General features: G+C 46.8%; 1 protein-coding gene across 8 annotated transcripts in view; it reads left to right on the top strand.

Annotated features, from left to right (window-relative positions):
* TLN2 (talin 2) overlaps nt 1-19,957 on the top strand; it is a 492,565-nt gene that overhangs the window by 421,635 nt on the left and 50,973 nt on the right. For 7 of the 8 annotated variants that reach the window (XM_043471776.1, XM_043471778.1, XM_043471773.1 and 4 more), the window contains 4 exons: nt 1,193-1,339; nt 6,223-6,324; nt 8,771-8,890; nt 16,860-17,006. In XM_043471776.1, the coding sequence (XP_043327711.1) occupies nt 1,193-1,339; nt 6,223-6,324; nt 8,771-8,890; nt 16,860-17,006 (516 nt within the window). The remainder of the gene's footprint in view (nt 1-1,192; nt 1,340-6,222; nt 6,325-8,770; nt 8,891-16,859; nt 17,007-19,957) is intronic. The other variant, XM_043471781.1, reaches the window with a different exon arrangement.

Genomic DNA, 19,957 nt, shown 5'->3' with positions numbered 1-19,957 from the left:
CACTTACCATCTCTTACTGACTTCCTTACTTTCTCATCTGCCAAAGTAAAGATGCAGTTTCTTGGTCCTTTTCAAGGGTTCATCTTCCTCCGAGGAGCATCAGGGCAGCTGTGGCCACTGTGTGGGGGCATCTAGTACCTGGTGCGATACAATTCTGACACCAATTGCCCAGCATTAGGTCAGATTTCTGGGTAAGGGCACAGCCCCCTACTAGACTGCTCTTATTATAAATGATAAGATGCCTGCAGCCATATCACCTCATTAGACTTTCACTGCATAGCATGGTTATAATCATTCCCATTTTGCTTAGGAAGCCTCACCCCAAACCGCTTAGCTAGTTAGCAGTGGAGACAAAATTCAGCCCCAGTTTTTTTCTGACCTCAGGACCTTAGCTCTTTCCCCCTTCATCTTGCTATCACTTGAGGTGTTTTTTAAGGAGGCTGGTACCACCATTCTTTCATCCTTTCATTCACTTACTCTCCAGCGCCTGCTCTGGACTGCATACATGTTATTAAAGCTTCTCTGAGGACTGTCTAGGGGAACTCATGAGCACTCCAGCCTGCAGAGTGTCTGTCTTTGGAGAATTTTCATCATTCGTCTCTCCAACCTCATGTAAATGTAATTTGTGACACAGTTTCAAAGCCCATGTAGCCTTCTGCAGGTTTCTCTCTCCCGTCTGTACCTATATTTCCATAATCCAGTCGTGTTATAGAAATGGAATTCTAGTGTGTGGGGTAACTTTGACTAGAAGTGCATTGGTTGGGAACACATTTTTAATTTATATCATTTTCTTTTCCTAATAAATCTGTCAACTTATTAGGGAATCTGTGGCATTCTTTTTCTACCACCCTAAACATAGTCACATAAAATTAGTCATAAGACGCTGGTTGAAATTGCAGGGTTTTTTTCCATTTTGATTCCAAAAAGAGATTTTTTTCTATTTGTCCTTCTGGTTTTTTATTTATCTGGCAAAGAAATGTATACAAATATAATAAAAGGAAAGGAAAAAATAGAGAATACATTTTTGTGTTATATAGTGAGAGTATAGTTCTATATTCTGCTTTTTAAGGTTATCTTTTAAAAAAGTGAAGTGATTCTCAAGAGATTAAGCACCACTGTCTTCTGCTTATGGATTGCAATTATCTGCTTATGCAACTGCAATTATCTTCTTCCTCCAACCCCTCCTTCTCAGGCACAGCACACCCACGATGCCATCACGGAGGCCGCCCAGCTCATGAAAGAGGCCGTGGACGACATCATGGTGACACTGAATGAAGCTGCCAGTGAAGTGGGGTTGGTGGGAGGCATGGTTGATGCCATCGCAGAAGCCATGAGCAAGGTGGGTCTGGGCTCCCAGACGCCCTCCTGTACTCCTTAACTCCATTTCCTCCAAGATCTCCCTCGAAATTGGTCCCAGAGGCTTTTCTCTAAGGAGCCGGCAGTCCAGGCTGACACCACCAAGCCTCCTCTTTTCTTGAGGGGTCTGCTTAATGTACAAATATTCTATCAAATGTCCAGCATACTCTTAATTCTTTATTACTCATTCATGACTTTTGTAAGCTGGACATACCCTTTCTTTCACATTTATACAGGGGGACAATGGAAAAGGCATCCTTGGTCCCCTCATTTATAAGATGAAAGTGAAAAAAAAGAAAGTTTAGTCGTTCAGTCGTGTCCAGCTCTTTGCAACCCTATGGACTGTAGCCTACCAGGCTCCTCTGTCCATGGGATTTTCCAGGCAAGAGTACTGGAGTGGGTTGCCATTTCCTTCTCCAGAGGATCTTCCCAACACAGGGATCAAACCCGGGTTTCCCACATTGTAGGCAGACACTTTACTGTCTGAACCACCAGGCAAGTCCTATAATTACTTATAAGATGGAAGTTATTATTTACCTTCCCTGTCCACCTCATAGAGTTGTTGTGGGGAACAGACTCCAAAATGAAGTAATGAAGCGATTCCCAAGTGCTGGTCTTCAAAACGGCTCCTTTGGAATCCCTGGGAGCATTTTAGAATGTACATCCCTTGACTCTATCCCAGCCCTAATCCTTTGGAATCTCTATGGGGTGGTGGATCCTAGTATTTTTTTAATTTAATTTAATCTATTTTACTTTACTTATTTTTAACATGGATCCTAGTATTTAAAAAATCTCCCCATGGTTCTGGCATATAACCCAGTGCAGAGACCACTGAAATGGTAAGTGTTAAACCCTCAGGGAACAGCAGACAGATGTCAGAGGTATCATTTCTTCTCCAGTGACCCTTCAATTGAGTTGGGTCAGTAGGAAAGGATGACTGGGCAGTATCTCGTGCTCTTTCCCCAAGGAATCCTTCCCTAGTCGTGCCAGTTGCTACTCATTAGAATGAACAACTCTTCATCAGCATCTAATTGCCGTTCTCTGATAGCATAGCCAAGAACTGTAGACTTCATCTGTGTTTTGAAATGTCCATTGTCAGATGGTGAATGCACTAATGGGGTTTTTCAGGATAATAAGTGGTCTTTAATTGCTAATTTAGAGAAGATTGGTTGGTGGGTATCTCTGTAAAGAGATGATAGCCTACAACTATCATTAGGATAATTCCCATTAAACATTATGCAGACATTGTCAGACTGATAACGTCCCAAGCTGGGCTGGGATCCCTCAGAGACCCCAGGCTTGCCTTGTCTAAGCACTCCCGTAGTTTTTGCTGTAGGCTTCTCATGCTTCAGCTTTGGATAGTTTCGCAGAAAATGAATGGAATTCTTCACTTCCTCAAGGCCCTTAGTTAAGTCTTAGTGGGTTTGTTTGATTTTTAGAAAATCAGAACAACAAAGCTTTGAAATTAAGCCCTGTATCTACCAAAGATATTAAATAATGCAACTCAAGGTATAAATTAGGAAGTCAAATGATAAGCTTTTCCTTCTTAGGTGGTGCTTTTCACCATCACTCTTCTTCTAGGGAAGAGTTGCATAAATCCCTGGAAGAGGGAAGTCTTTTTTGATGGCCTTTGAGCCTTGCATATTGTGATAGCTCTTCAAGAAGGAAAGTGGCTCTTGTACTGTCTGATTTCAGGGGTATAAAAGCTGTGCTGTCAGCCCAGGACACACTGGATTCTTTTGGAAGTACTAGGAAATAGGCCTGATGTTACCTGAGGGCAATAATTAGGAACTGCTAATAACATGAGCACCAGAGGCTATGAGCAGAGGGTTTTTTTCCCCTCAGTTCTGCAAGGTATATACAGTAAGTCCCCTGTATATGAATGAACCTTCAAGTCGCAAACATGCATCTGTTTCCAGCAAGGAACCAGAACCTGTGCCATCAACGTCACGCATAAGTGAAATTGCAACTTGCCCTCCATCTCTTAACTGCTAATGATCCTTCAGCTCTACCATCTCCTACCTCCTCTCTCTCCTCCAGTAGTAACTCTTCTTGCCTACTCACTCGATGCCAGCCCTGGTATGCCAACTATTATAAAGTACTACTGTACTTTTCTAGATACTATGCTGTAAGATTTTAAATGTTTATTTTTTGTTTTTATGTATTATTCATGTAAAAAGTATTATAAACCTATTACAGTGTATAGTACCATATAGTTGATTGTTAGTTGGTTACAAAGGCTAATTTTTTTGGACTTAAAGCAAGCTGGACTTACAAACATGCTCTTGGAGTAGATTTCCTTCATATGTAGGTGACTTAACTGTAATTGGGATTTCACTGATACTCCTAAACTCCTATCTACCCTGACCTTCCATCCCAGGTACCACACAGTGTCTCTTCTCTTTGCTAAGCCCACCCCGGCCTGCTTATCACTGGGAACTCTGTATTAAGTGGTATCTCAGGTCATTTGAGCACCTAAGCAGCAACACATTATAAATATGTCATTTTCTGAGTTTAGGTTATTTGGTTAAAACACTGACATACTATTAGAATCATTGTCTGAAGTTCCAAAAGGCAGTGAGTGGCAGAAGAAATCCAGTGTACACAAAGTTAATTCTAACCTGGGTGCAATTCTTGCCACTTTTAGAGCCTCTGCTCTGGAGGATCTCTTTGAGACTTTTCTCTCTGTATGTAAGCACCAGAAGATTTGGGAATTAATAGGTTAGTGAAAGTGAAGTTGCTCAGTCGTGTCCGACTCTTTGCGACTCCATGGACTGTAGCCCACCAGGCTCCTCCATCCATGGAATTTTCCAGGCAAGAGTACTGGAGTGGGTTGCCATCCTTCTCCAGGAGATCTTCCTGACCCAGGGATTGAACCTGGGTCTCCTGCATTGCAAGGCAGATGCTTTACCATCTGAGCAATGGGGAAGCGGCTACCATGAAGTAATAAGCTTTCTGGGTAACTTTGGGCAAATTGCTCAAGCTTTCTAAACCTTGTTTTCCCCCATTCAACGAGCTTAGTCTCAATCTTTGGGATTTTATGACCAAATCCCTTTTCTTTGTTTGCTTTTGTGTTTGGAAGATTTTTTTTTTCTTTTTGATCAAGGAAGGTAGTTAAAGAAACAAAACAAACAAAAACCTTGGTATCTACATCAGCAGTATTCCATAAAATAAAGGCCATGTTAACACCAAAAAAAAAGTAGAAAGGCTATAATTTCAGAATGAAGGAAAGTTCTTTCAACTAAATGAATTTTAAATCCTATTTTTTTAAAAAGTTACTTCTTTCTTCTTACTGTTCTCATTGTCTTCACACTGGGAAAATGTTCATCATGGCAGCCCATGGCCGCTGTGTTCTAAGATGCCCTCTAGCTCCAACATCCTGGCACATTTGCAGTTACACCACATCTCATGTGGAGGTTCCCAGCACATGGCCTGACCCTTGTGAGATGCCCAGTTTATTTATATTGAGTGTGCGAGTCCACACCTCAATCCTCATTTGACCAGTGAGGCCCCCTATCTCCTGATAAAGAAACATAAAAAAATCTATCCTGGAGTTTGTGTTGTTGGTTTGGTAGAGATTACATCCAGTTTATGCAAGCACATTATACTAGGCTACAGTGACACATTCATTCAACTCACATTGTAGCTGGGATCTGCTCATGATATATAGCGCCCACTGAAGACGCCATCTAACCTTTTTCCTAATTGCTCTGTGGTCCCTAGTATATTCCCAGACTGAAGACTGTCTACCAGAGAGCTGCCAGGGAGATCTTCTCAGATAGATCATTGCCTACTGCAGATCCCACCGTTTTCTTCATGATTGCAACGTTCTTCATTAAATAGATCCAGCCTGATTCCCACCCCCTCCACAGCCCTCTCCTGTTCACTACTCTCACTCTTCCTGTATTCATTTCCGTTCACCTTGTCTCCTCACCTAGATTACCATTCGGCAACCAGTGGTGATAGTCATGATGATGGTGGTGGTGAGGATGGGTTGCCTTCCTCATAACCATCATGGACTTTATCACCATCATCATCTTCATTATTCTGGTTATCCTTTCCAGTCCATTCATGTAGATGGGTTAGCATCTCAGTTGATCTTTATTATAACCTTATGATGAGCTTCAAAATTTCCAGTGAAAGACCAGAGAACCAGTTTAAATACCCAGCTTGAGGCCCATTCACTAGTCTTGAAACCAGGTCTCAAATCAAGTCTTCCAAGCCAGTAAAATCCCCAGCCCTTCAAGGGGCAGACCCCCAACCCACTTCTCTACCCCTTCCCCTCCAAACTGATCTCTCAATTCTGTGATGCTAGGGTCAGATAAACAAGTTCTTCCTATGTTTCCACCACCTTCTCTTCCCCAAGGTAGGTCAGAAGCGAGGGTTCTCTCTACCAGAAGTAGAGACCTCTTTGGGCTACCCCGTTCCTAGGAAAGCCCTTCGTGATGGAGGGTCTGCGTCCTCCCCCAGCTCTTTGTCCACCATTCTGACTTTGCTGCATGTGTCCAATTCACACCCACCTCCCCATGTGCTTGAGTGCTGTTCCCTCTCCTTGAGACTCCTTCCCCACCTTTTGTGTATGGCAAACCCCTTACCTGGTAAGACTTGACTGGAGCACCATTCCTCCGGACAGCCCTGCCACTCTCCTCCAACAAATGGGAGCTTCCCCTTGTCTGTGTGCCCTGAGTACCTCGTGTGCATCTCTATCACAGGAGTCCCTATCACAGAAGCTGGGGGATTCTGTTGACTCTGGACCAAAAAACTCTGCAGGCCTCTCCATTTTTCCAAGTTACTGATTCTGAAAAATGAAGCTCATGTTGAACAGGCCTCTGATGACCCATGGGCTTTTTTTCTTCTCTCCTGTAGCTGGATGAAGGTACTCCTCCAGAACCAAAGGGGACGTTTGTCGACTATCAGACTACGGTGGTTAAATACTCCAAAGCTATTGCGGTAACAGCTCAGGAAATGGTAAGAAGGAAACGGGCTGCTCCACCACTGCTGGTTGCCCTATTACCCACCACACCACTGGATCTTCAGCTCTGGGGTCTGTGGTGGAGAGAGATCAGTCCTCTTTGTTTCTAGCTCCTCCCAGGCCGCAGCTTTGTCCCAATCTGTGGTCTTTCTGGCTGCCTGTGGTCCCAGGCCTCAGGCCACTGGACACAGGCCACAGTGGACACTCTGCTCATGAAAAAGCTCCAGATTAAAATGACTAAGAGTTGGGCATGAGGACAGGGGAGCAAAGGAAAGGGAGAAAATGAGAAAATGAGAAGGAAGTTGCGAGTTACAGAGAAAGAGCAAAATCCTATTTATCACACAGAAAACTTGAGATGTTTTTAATGATTAAAGTTACAGTACAAGAGAAGGCTTTTGGAGACAAAACTGAGATTGTCTGATGGAATCAAATTTTAATGTTTGGACAGTGCTTATAATGAGTAGTACAATATTGACAGTCTTTCAGGCAAAATGAAATGCTGTGGTTATATGAAAATTTTTTTCTCCTGGCAACAGAAGGCGTGTAACTTTTGGAGGTGGCTTTTTTGTTTTGTTTTTTCCTAAAATGTAATGTATTCAGAATTGTATTATATGGATATTTAGCTATAAATGGCATTGAGATTCAGTGAATACTATCTTGATAGGGTTAAAAAGTTGTACAAGGAAAGAAAAGTACTGTCCTCAAAGCATTCATATGAGGACCTAGTAAGAAAGTTCTTAACCTCTGAAGGCTCAGATGTCACAGGATAAAATTAAGAGATGGGCTCTTAGATGCTGCCACCTAAACCTGAGTTGCAGGGACCAGACTGGGCCACCGCATGGTCCCTGCCCCATCAGGCCAGGCACCTCTCTTGATGGTTTTGTCATGTAGTCATGTGTCCACTAGAGGTTGAGCTTGGACCACAGAGGCTCCCTTGGCGGCAGCTGTTCATTCTTAGAAACTCTGCAGATGTGCCAGGCTCAATGTTGTTGAAAAGGACTTGGACTGCAGAGGAAGGAACAGTGCCCATCTCGGCAACTGGGAGAGGGCTGGAGTCGGCCCTGAGCTGGCCCTGCTCAGGAGTGCTTAGGGGCATCATGGCTCAAATCCGGCCGCCCAGCAGCGCTGACTCCTCTGGGCAGGGAGTGTAGCACAAAAGGGGTGAAAATATCTTCAGTGGCCTCAGGAGTTTCTGGAGGAAGGTTCCTCAGCCCGCCTGTCTTGACCGTCAGTGTCCATGCACCTAAGGAGCCCAGTATTGCTGCTCCTGGGTGGGCTGGCTGGAGCCTTGAGGGGTGAAGCACCCTGGGGGGTAAGAGCCCCCCTACACCGATGGCCCCCAGGGTCATTGTGCTCCTCATGGCAGGGTCACATGGAGCAGCTTTGGGCACAGTCTTGTTCTCTCGGCATGCAGTGTGTATTTCCTGCAAACCCACACCTCCACCCAAAAGCCTATGACATTTCCTGGTAAACATGCCTTAGGTGGGCCCACGTTCCTGTCCAGCTTGAGTGGTTGTATAGTCATTTAACAGATTTTTTTTTTTTAAGTCCTTTAAAATCAAGGACTTCAAATGCCACAAAGAGTAAAGAAGTATTGTCATCCAGAGTGAGAGAACAGGGGGGACGGAGGGAGGAGGCCTTGGATCCAAGAGGGATATGGACACCTATGTCGGTGGCAGCCTACAACTGCCCTTGTGAGACCTAAGAGGCGTTTTTGTCGGAGGAGAAAAAAAAACTAGAAGCAAGCACATTAGCTCTGTAGAGTACAGTGAGGTGAGTTTTTCTATGAAGCGGAAGAAAACTATAGAGTATCTTCAGAGTGAAAAAGGCAGAACTTGACCATTTAGGCTACAGTATCCTCCTCATTGAATTTATGACTGAAACGTCATTTTTCTTCAGAGCAGTGTTATCGCAAACTTGTATTCTGTGAGTTCCTTCCACCAAAAACGTTAGACTTACCCGTTGCCCCAGGCACGATTTCCTGATGATCCTGTCCTCGTGGCCTCTCTCGGTGGCATGGCACCTGCTCCCGGGTCCCCAGAGACCAGGCCAGCCTGGGAGCAGCGTGCGACCTGGGGCACGCCCTGCCCAGGGCTGGGCTCCCTTGGGGTTTCTCTGGGGGGCTCCCCTGGTGACCCCGCAGGGCAGGGCTGGTGGAGGCTACCGCTCCCAGAGAGTGGACCCCGTGGCCCGGCCTCCACACTGCACAGCCTGAACCCGAGCATGTCGCCTTGACCCGGCCAGGACCCGCTGGCCTCTCGTGTGGGCTGCCGCATGGGCTTTGCTTGAACTGGGCTCTCCAGCGTCCAGCCCCCACACGCAAGCCACACAAGCTTAAAAGTGAATGAGACCCTTTGGCTCCCAGTGGTATTAACACGTGGTTCTCATGCTTTTCTCTGTGTGTCTGTGTGTGTGTGTGTCTTGCTTGTTTTCTTTTTCCAGATGACTAAGTCGGTTACTAACCCGGAGGAGTTGGGAGGACTGGCTTCACAAATGACCAGTGACTATGGGCACCTGGCTCTCCAGGGCCAGCTGGCAGCAGCCACGGCGGAACCAGAGGAGGTCTGCCACCTTAAGTCCCTGTTTTTAGAAGCAAACCCACACTAGTGCCCGCTCCCCCGGCCGGGCGATGGTGGGGGTGGGAGGGGCGGGCGGTCTCCATAGCTCAGCTCCACTCCAGAACACCCCGCCCCGTAGCCACAGCCAGGCATAGTTCCCTCTCCTTTGCTGCCAACCCCGCAGGTTCACACCCAGTAGCCCCAGCCTGTGCTCCAGGCTCGCTGCCCTTCCTAAGGCTGCCGGGCATAGAGCCGGAGCCACCTGGGGAGGTGGGCTTTCCGACAGGACTCTGTTGGCAGTTTCCTGCTGGGTCTCCTGTCCCCCAGCCCATCATCTGATGCTAAGAGCAGGACACACATTGCCATTCTACTCTTACTTCCTGTGCTTGCTTAGCAACCCACTCGATTATTTGTATATTTTCCAAAGGCTCACAGAAGTATTAGACAAGCCAAGGATGGCATCTACCCGCCCCCTCCCTTGAGAAAAGGCTATGTAGCCAGCCGGCTTTTGTGAAACAAAGTCTTGCCCAAATATTGTTGGTGGCTTTTGAAGAATTGGTCCAGATCCCTGTCCTTGGATCCCTGTGGACTTCTTGTCCTTCCCTCCCTGTCTTCCCTAAGCCACTTTCCTTAACGGCCAACACAGACTTACCTCGAAACACCTATACTAAACTGGCAAAAGATTGACTCTAGAGGCCACTCTCTGAGAGGTCCCATATCTGATCCTCTGAGAAATCAAATGGTCCATTGACCAGCACACAGGGTGGGTGGAACTCTGGGGCCCCTGATTACACCTATATCAGTGTTAAACACATGGAAGGGGCCTGACCCAGTGTGTGGCCCCCTAGAGAAAGACCAGCTTGCAGTAAAGAATAGTAGAGTGAATTTCAGGGACCCAGGGAAAACAAGGTAACGACATCCATGGGATTCTGCCAGGAGGGCAAAACCCTGTCCATGACATTCTGAGATGTACCAGGCTGTCAAGGAAGAAGGTTGTGGCTGGTCTTCCCTTCTCCTTTCAATGACAGACAGTGTCCCCAGGTTACTGTTTCTCCTGGGAGTCAGGTCTAAGCATGTCTTCACCAAGACTCCCAGCGACACTACCGAAGTGAAGACCCAGAACCAAATCACTTTCTAACGTATGTTGTAACAATGCATGTAAATGGGAATACCACATATATATGTACTTGCATACATATATATTCAGCATGGGATGACGTTAGTTTCTAACAGTGCCTGCGTTTTGAGATTTTAGGATGATTGAGTTTTTAGACTGCAGCATGAATAATTCTATTTGCCGTGAGTCTGTCAAGTCACTACCAGGAAAGAAAAATGATCAGAGACCCGAATAAGATTCCATTGATTTCTTTACACAGGCCCATCATTAAAAAACAAAAAACAGACCCCCTCCTCCTTTAGTAAGAGCAACTAGCCTCATAATTCATGTGATTAACATGCAATTTTGAATTTCATAAACAAGCATGAGGGAACTTCTGTTACAGTAAGGGAAAGCTTGGTTGGACAAAAGGAAGTTAACATGCAATTTTGAATTTCATAAACAAGCACAAGGGAACTTCTGTTACAGTAAGGGAAAGCTTGGTTGGACAAAAGGAAGAAGTGTTTGGCTTTTCGAGAGGATTGAAAACTAAAAGGGACTGTGATTGTGGGGGAAGATTTGAATCTCTTGTCTCCAGAAATCTTTAAAGATGGAATTTCCATGAGTTTTCTTTGGTTAGTTTCAGTGCTGCTAGCCTAGCTGCATTGCTGAGTGAAGACCTTGTGATCTATAGAGCGCTTTCCACATCTGAGTTCTTATGAGCTAGCAACCCCACCCTGTGTATGAAGCAAACAGTTTTCTAATTACAGCCCAGACCACTGAAACAAAATAGGCCAGGAAAAAAATTGCATTGCTAAAAGCAAAGCAGCAAGCTCCTTTACATCCTGGCCCTGCCTTTGCGGCAGCTGACGTTTCCATTAAGGTTTCCCCTGTTCACCGTTACATCTTGAGATGTGTTTTACATTCCAGACACACGAGCAGTGTGACCTGGAGCGCAGAGGGGCAGAGAGGATATAAAATTACCGGTGGCTTGCTAAAGGAAAATTCTTTGTGTGCATTTGCCAGACAGATATTTGGGGGAAAACTGAGAAGTTTAGGAGATCCCTAAAGCAATGTAGTTTTTTTTTCCCAAGACTGTGGAATTATGTGTATACCCAGGAGAGCCCCACATCACAGCATGTGAAAATATTTATATCCAGGGCAAGTAAGAAGCTGCCCCCTTCACTTCAGGCCTGCAGTCTGCTCTGCCGAGTCAGCATTTTGGTCTTTTCTAGAGTGTGACAATGACAGGAAAAGTCCTGGCTCTGCCCTCTGAACATCGAGCTGGAGCTTTGTATCTGCTAGTTTTTCCATGGAAAATTCAAAACTTTTGCTAACATCACTGCGATAGCTTCTCCAGAAAAGTTAAAACCCTCTGGCAGCTTGGCATTTTATGATGCGTTTCCTCTTTTTAAAGGGACTTCCCTATAGCTCAGATGGTAAAGAATCTGCCTGCAATGCAGGAGACCCGGAAGAAGATCCTCTGAGAAGGGAATGGCAATCCAGTATTCTTGCCTGGAGAATCCCACGGACAGAGGAGCCTGGTGGGCTACAGTCCATGAGGTTGCAAAGAGTCAGACAGTTGTGTCTGTGAGCGACTAACACTACACTACTACTACACTTCCTCTTTTTAAAAAAAGAAGGAAAAAGATACAAACCCCATGAGCCACAGGCTTCTAAATGTAAACACTGGGGAAAGGTTTAGTGATGATGGTGCCATGTCTGAGAGCACGTTGCTGTAACCACTCATAACACTGGGTGTCTTAAAAACTGGCAGGAACATTTGTCAAGAGCCTGTGGTGAGAACCACAGCCCTCTCCCCCAGATGGGATGGGCGTCCACTCTAGACATCTCTAAAACTTTCCAGTCCACTTTCTGTAGGTAGGAAAGCAATGCCCTGCTTCTGCCCTGCACGCTGGTTTTCCCCGCCATGTTTTCTGTCTCAGGAGAAACTGTAGTTTGTCAGATAACATCCATTACTGCCTTTCCAACTTCCACAAGCTCTCCCAGGCAAATTATACTTGACCTGGTTTCCGATGTAATTGATCTTGAAGCCTGAGAAAAATCTGTACGTTTTGTTTAGTTTGAGGCAGTAAAAGATGATGGATCAGTGTTTCTTAGACTCCCTCCAATTGAAATAAGAGCCAGAACTTCATGAAAGCCAGGCTTCTAATTTCCCGCAAGGCACAAAACCAGGAGACAATCTTCTCCATTTTACTTTTATTTGGGCAGGATGGGGGAATTGAGGGTTTTTCTTGAGGTTTAAGTATTGCTTGACTCAAGTTGCCAATTTCAAACTCCAAGTTTTATGTCTTGGAGCAACATTCCTTTATAATAAACACTGGCAGTGAGTTGGATCACTGGGGGTGGGGGGGATAGGGGGTGGAAGGGGTTAGTCCTGTTTGCTGAGAAGTTTAGTGTTGCTTTGAGAAGCTTAGCATTTTCAAAGCCCTTATCTGAAACAGCCTTTCAAAATGCATTCCCTTTTAGGATGTTCCTCCAGCAGTACAAAACGTCCTGTGAAATTGCAGTAGCATTGAGTGTGTTGATTCTGGTGTCCTTCACTAACCCATGTGCCCATGGAGACAGATAGGAGTATGCGAACCATTTATTCAATCCATGCGGCACAGATACTGTGCTGGGCTCTGGCCCATCTTCCCTCAACTGCACTGTGTGTGAGGCGAGAATCATTTGCCCTTCCCATTTCATAGATAAACAAACCAAGGAGACTCAGGGAACTCTGAGAAATGCCCAGGACCACCCAGCTGCAATAGTTAGTGTTGAACCTGCCCTCCTTTTAAAATTTGACCTATTTATGGCTGCACTGGGTCTTCATTGCTGCACGCAGGCTTTCTCTAGTTGCAATGAGCAGGGCCACTCTGGAGATGCAATAAGCAGGCTTCTCATTTCCGTGCCTTCTCTTGTTGAGAACAGGGCTCTAGGTGCACAGGCTCAGTAGTTATGGCACAGGGGCTTAGTTGCCGGGCAGCAGGTAGAATCTTCCCGGAGCAGGGATCGAACCCATGTCCTCTGCATTGGCAGGTGGATTCTTAACCACTGAACCACCAGGGAAGTCCCAAGCCCCGTTTTTTAAATAACTTTTTGGAGTAAGTGAATGTTTCAAGTATAGTAAGAAGGTAACAAGTCATTGTGTAGACAGAAAAAATCAGGATTCAAACCCAGATTTATTGGGGATCACAGTCTGTGCTCTTTGCCCTGATAGTCATGTGACCTAGCACAGACCCAGACTCCAGGACCAAGCCCAGGGTTGACTAAGGACTCCAAAGCTTTTCTGTTGTTGAATTTATTTGGTCTCATCCCTTTGCTTTCTGGTGCTGGTCTTCCTCGGGCTTCCTAACTGAAATTTCCCACTGGTGACTGCTGTGCCAGCTCCATAGTTGTATCTGGAGGATTGCTTGTTACAAACATGATGTCATCTTCAGGAAGGAGGCTGAACATCAGGACGTTAGGGTGTGTTTTTATAGCAGAGCCTTCTGAGGGGGCTGAGAGAACATGCGTGGGTGGTGGTGGCAGGGCGGGGGGTGTCTTCCCACCATGTATCATGTCGGCCCATAGATTTCAGGTTGGGGACAGCTCAGGAGTGGGTGCCTTCTCCCTCCACCCCCAGGTGACTGGGGAGTGATTTCGGTGGCCTGTGTTGTCCCAGTGCCCTGTTATTCTGCAAACAGAAAGCCCGGGCTCAGCTCCGTGCAGGGAGCAGGAGAGGTGCCTAGAGAAGGCTCTTCCGGAAACCAGGTCTTTTCTGGCACAGTAACTTCATACCACATTCTCTAGAACCCACACCCAGCTGGTCCTCTGGAAGTTCTGCACATGTTTGACTCGAGTTTCCCTTTTTAAACATTCACTGCACCCCCCCCAACCCCGCCTTGCCCTGGGGCATGGGTGGTTTTGTGCTGGCCTCTGGCTGGCATAGCATCTGCTCTGTCTGGTGTGGCCAGGGATCTGTGAGAGAATGCTTCCCTTTTGCTTTATGCACAGACCAGGATCCTCCACACCATGCAACCAGGGCAAAATACAGAAACAGGTTGGTGGCCAAGGCTGTAACTGGCCTTTATAATTCCATCTTTGGGATTATAACTTAGCCTCAACTGTTGACTTTTTGAGTCAAGAATATAAATTTTAACTTAGCCTCAACTGTTGACTTTTTGAGTCAAGAATATAAATTTTAACTCCAAAGAAAGAGTATAGTAATAACAAGTTCCTTAAGTTTTAGATGTGGAGTTTCCATGAAAGATTTTATTGGGGAGTGGGAAAGGGTTCTGCTGCTAAGTGGGAAAAAAAATCAAATTAGAAAAACACTGATCTAACGAACAGTGCACCGTGCTTGGGATGAAAGACTTAGATTGTCATCTGGCTTTGTGAGGGATTGGCTGTGTGATCTTGGACTTATCACAGCACTTCTCTGGGCCTCAGTCTCCTCATCTGTAAAATGGGAAGACTGAACTCATAAGGTCTTTTTTTATTTTGATTGTTTCTTTCTCCATCCCCCCTTACTTGACTTCCCTGTTAGTATCTTGCCCCTTAAAGACCTGTGTTCATCCTTGACAGCAGAGCTCCTACCTTTGGGTTAGCTCTGACTCTTCTCTTTTTAATTTTAAATTTTTTTTATTTATTTATTTTTGGCTGTGCTGGGTCTTCTTTGCTACACACAGGCTTTCCCTTGTTGTGGTGCACTGGCTTCTCTTGTTGCAAAGCATGGGCTCTAGGGCTCAGTAGTTGTGGCACACAGGTTTCGTTTCTCCTTGGCATGTGGAATCTTCCTGGACCAGGGATTGAACCTGTGTCCCCTGCATTGGCAGGCAGATTTTTAACCACTGGGCCACCAGGGAAGTCCCTTGCTCTGACTCTTGAGAACTTAGGGTTACACCATATGGGTCTGAAAAGTCTCTAGAGCCAGACTAAGAGTAGTCTTTACTGGGGCATCCCCCTGCTTCAGCTTGACCTTATGTTTAAACCAGCAGACATGCCCAGCAAAGAGATGCGCTTAAATGGCATTGCTACTGTGTGGGCTGAATTCAAGCCTCGCTCGTTCTCGATGGTGACCTTGATGCTGCACTAGTCCAGATGTGTTTTCAGAGCTATCTGGTTGCACGATCCTGGCCTGATGCTCGTGTCTTATTCCATGTGGAGACGGTCAACAAGAAGCCCTGCCTAATTATAGAGCTTTTGTAGCACCTGCTCATGTGTGATTAGAAGACACCCCAAAGAGCAGAAGCTCACTTCCTGGGCAGGAGAATGCATTACCAAATGGATTTAAACATCCTTTGGGCCTCAAAGGGTTAAGGGAATAACATTTTCCCCTGAAAGCATTATGTCTGTCTATAACAGAATGAGCAGTTGCAGCCTCCTCACTCCCCGGAATTGCGCTTTCATAAACTCTGACACACGGGATGATGTTGGAAGACTGCATCCAGGTAGCTCAAATTCCCAGGTATGTGAGTTCCCAGGTTTTACTCATAAAACCTGGACTCTCCGAGTAACTCTTCTTGAGAGATTCTGGAAGGAGAAGCACCCAGCTTCTAATTGTTGTGGATGTTTTTAAAATAACACTTAGCTTAGGGGTGTTTTGTTCTGTGTTCAGTTGCTTACCTGGGCTGTATTGATCAGACCAAAATGAAGACTGTGAAACGAAGCCAGAAGAATGCAAACTTTGGGAGATGGTTTGCCGTTGTTGTTCAGTCGCTAAGTTTTGTGCAATTCTTTGTAATCCCATGGACTGCAGCACACCAGGCTCCTCTGTCTTTCTCTATCTCCCAAAGTTTGTTCATTCATGTCCACTGAGTCAGTGATGCTATCTAACCATCTCATCCTCTGTCACTCCCTTCTCATTTGCCTTCAATCTTTCCCAGCATCACGGTCTTTTCCAGTGAGTTGGCTCTTCGCATCAGGTGGCCAATGTATTGGAATTTCAGCTTGAGCATCAGTCCTTCCAGTGAATATTCAGGGTTGATTTTTACTGTAGACTGGTTTGATCTCCCTGCTGTCCAAGGGACTCTCAAGAGTCTTCTCCAGCCCCACATTTCAAAAGCATCAATTCTTCAGCACTTAGCCTTCTTTAGGGCCCAGCTCTCCCATCCGTATGTGACTTCTAGAAAAACCAAAGTTGGGAAATGGAGGTGGAAATTATTACACCATGAAGAGACAGCTGGCACCTTATCCATAGTGGAGCTTATTTGGCTTTTTTTAAGCAAATTACCATTTCTGATCACACAACCGAGGGGTCATTAAAAGCATGCATGCCTGCTGAGCCAGCAGCTCTAAAAGGGTAACTTTTTACGGAAACCTCAGGCTTGCTGGAAAGGAAGCCTGGGCCCCGCATGGCTGCTCTCACTCCATGGTACTGCTGAGGAAAAGAGGCGTTCTGGTTGGTAAACATAGCAATTTTGTAAGAATTTGAACCCTTTAAAATATGCTTTATACTAAAGCTATATATTCTGAACTTCTAATTACCCTCTCTGGGCTTTTGTGAGGAATCAATGAAATTAAATGCCTTGGCTGCTTCAAAGAGGCCCTGACACACAGGAAGGGCTCAATAAACACGGGTTGAATGAATAATCCCACAGAGTTCATCTAATTAACATTCTTACCTAGTGGCTCAGGATACAGATAAGCAATGCAGCAGAAAAGGTAACAAATATTACTAAGCTTGCTTACTGGGGACTGTGGGCATTTTACAGTCTCTAAAAAGGGAAGCAAACCCAACCAAATTCCATAGTTCACCAAACACAGGCTCCTAATAGCAGTGGAATTTTCCTAGCCAGGCTCCCCTAGGACATAGGAGAAATTTTCCACGGAGGGAAGACCTCGACGGCAGGGCCATCATACTTTGCCTCCCCACCCGGACTTGCCTCCACAGATCGGCTTCCAGATTCGCACTCGGGTGCAGGACCTGGGCCACGGCTGCATCTTCCTGGTGCAGAAGGCGGGGGCCCTCCAGGTGTGCCCCACGGACAGCTATACCAAGAGGGAGCTGATCGAGTGTGCCCGCGCTGTCACAGAGAAGGTAAGGAGCAGCCCTCAGGCCAGGCAGGCACGATGACACCCGGCTCTGCCTAGGTGTTTTCTGACCAGGAAACCAAGCCCAAAACCAGCCAGCCCAGTCAGGGCCAGCTGTCTTCCCTCCCACCCAGGATCTCTCCAGGGCTGGGGCACATCAGGCAGCTGGGGGTGATCTGTCATCCTGAGAAACTGAGGGGCTGTCCCATCGAGGTCAGGGCCCTGGTGGTCACCTTGATGGGCTCTCCTATGAACAGACTGGCCAGACCACGTCCAAGTCACAGTCAGCGCCAGGACCTCTCCTGAAGCCCCTGGAGACACCGTTGCCCCCACCGTCCCTTCTCAGGGAGGCTCCCAAGTGCTGAGACTAGGTAAGAAGGACCCACATCTCCTCTTGTGTAACCTGTTTATTTCCAGAGGAGACGGTACAGTGAGCAGGATTAAGCCCCACAAGGTCACATGGTGGGGAAGGGGAACAGGAGCCACAGGGCCTTTCCTGACGCTATGGGCAGCTGTTGGTAGAGACAGACTCTCATAGCAGAGAGCATAGGGCTCAGCTCAGCTACTTCCCCCTGCCACGCCTCAACTTCCTTGTCAGTCAAGGGAGGATGAAGTAGAATACCTGGCCCAGGGGTTGTATAGGTTATATACAGCGATAAGTGTCAAAGAGCTTCGCACAGCGCCAGGGACCCTGTTCAAGGTTTGACTGATTTCAACCACTGTTCGCTAACTCTGTTCTCCAACACCCCTTCTCCTAGGAGGTTTTCCCTGGTTCACAGCACCCCGTTCTGAATGTCCCTTCCTCCTGGAGCCTCCTGCAGTTTGCTGATGGTTTTGCTTGGCTGGTTTCTCAGAGTTATTTTTCAGGGCCGCTGCTGTACAGGCCGCGTGGGGTGCCAGCAGCAGCACCCGTGCTTAGCGGGTGTCTCCCTCTCCTTCACTTGGATTGTAGGACAGAGAGCTCCTCACTGTTGAGAAGTTTGGCCGCAGGACTTGAGGGGTGCACAGAGGACCCTCCCCCGGAAGCCGCCAGGACAGAGGCTCCTCTGTCCGTGGCCTCTCACTGTGGTCAGGCATCCGTCTCCCGCAGCCCACAGGACTGTCCAGGCTTCCCCAGGACGAGGAAATAAATCTCTCAGCTCGAGGAAGGCATTCTCCCTCCTTTGAAAGCCCTTCCTGTTGTTGAAGTCACCCCTGCCAAGTTCCCCTGTAGGAGACTTTGGAACAGGAGCATGAGGGAGGGGAGGAGGGGGTCCAAGTTGCAAGGTGCCAGTGAGCGTGGCCATGCAGCCTGATCTTCCTGAGCTGGCCTCCCTCCATCTTCCTGCTTCTCCAAGCAGAGTACCCCGGACTCAGGATGCCGGGAGAGGGGTCAGAGGAAGGGAGTTGGCTCGGTCAGAGCATCTAGCCTTACGGGTAGATTCCTGCTGCATCTCCCTGCCCGCCCATCTCATCCTTACCTGTCTAGGTGTGTCTATGTGATCTTCCCCAGCCAGGAGGGCATAGCCATAAAAGGAAGACAGCAGGTGGGTGGGGAAGGAAGGAGGGGGCTGGTGTGGCAGGAACATAGGGGGAGGCCTGAGAGATAGGAGGCGGTTGTGAAGAGAGCTCAGCTTCTCTCCACTTTGGCAGGAGAGCCGTCCCCAGGGGTGAGGCAGATCCAGCTTGCCTTGCGGGGAAATGTCTCTAGGACCATGAAGGTGTGCTGGTGGCAGGTGGTGGCGCGAGGCGGGGGTGGGGTGGAGAGGTTAAAGGAAAGGATCGTCTTTGGGCTCTAGCCCCTCTGGGGTCCACTCTGGAGAATTTCTAGTCAAGAGGCAGCCGAGTGAAGGAGTGGCAAGTGTCAGCAGAGGGCTGTTCTGCAGAAAGTCTGATCAGGGGGACAGAAACTGCCACACTGTTCATAGGAGCCTGATCCTTAACCCTCTTTGTGGTTTTTATCATCAAGTAGCATCTGCCCTCTGTTGTGGTTCAGTCGCCCAGTCATGTCCGACCCTTTGTGACCCCATGGACTACAGCACACCAGGCCTCCCTATTCCTCACCATCTCCCGAAGTTTGCCCAAGTCCATGTCTATTGCATTGGAGATGCCATCCAGCCATCTCATCCTCTGATGCCCTCTTCTCCTTCTGCCCTCAATCTTTCCCATTCCAATGAGTCGGCTGTTCACATCAAATGACCAAAATACTGGAGCTTCAGCATCAGTCTTTCCAACAAGTATTCAGGGTTGATTTCCCTTAAGATTGACTGGTTAGGTCTCCTTACAGTCCAACGGACTGTCAGGAGTCTTCTCCAGCCCATCTAGTAAACCCTTATTAGTACTTTATGTGCATTTTCCCCCACTTATTCCTCCCATCGGCCCTGGTTGGTAAGAAGTAACAGCCCCCTTTTCCAGATGCAAAAACTGAGAGGTGAAACAGCCTGCCCAATGTTGGTCGCCAGCAGTGGCAGAGCTGCTGACCCCAAACTGCTGGTAACCCCAAGCCTTATTGACTCCCAGAGAGAAAATTCACTGTTCTGTTTGCTCTGTTTTGTTTTTTACTTTTTCCCCCTAGATTTATTGAGATTTATATAGTTGACATATAACACTGTATGTGGTTTAGGTTTTGTGGCATCAGGATTTCTCATGTATGCTATGAAATCATGACAAGTTTAGTTAACATTCATACTTCGTATAAATGCAAAAAGTATATGTGTCTATGTATTTTTTCCTTGTGATGAGAACTCTTAGGACTTTAGCATCTTTTATCAAGATCACAAAGCAGTGTCAGCTATAGTCATCATTAGTTCATTGCAGCCCTAGGATTTACCTTAAAACTGTAAGCTTGTGCCTTTGACCACCTTTCTTCAGTCTCACCACCACCAAACTCTACCCCACCCCCTTGGCATAACCAAAATCTGATCTCTTTTTCTGTGCATTTTATTGGATTTTGTTTCTGTTTTTGTTTTTTCCTTTTCA

Source organism: Cervus canadensis, chromosome 6 (genome assembly GCF_019320065.1).
Source record: "Cervus canadensis isolate Bull #8, Minnesota chromosome 6, ASM1932006v1, whole genome shotgun sequence".
Classification (NCBI taxonomy): Eukaryota; Metazoa; Chordata; class Mammalia; order Artiodactyla; family Cervidae; genus Cervus; species Cervus canadensis.
The sequence above is the reverse complement of the archived record's forward strand: the minus strand, read 5'-3'. Positions and strand labels throughout refer to the sequence as shown.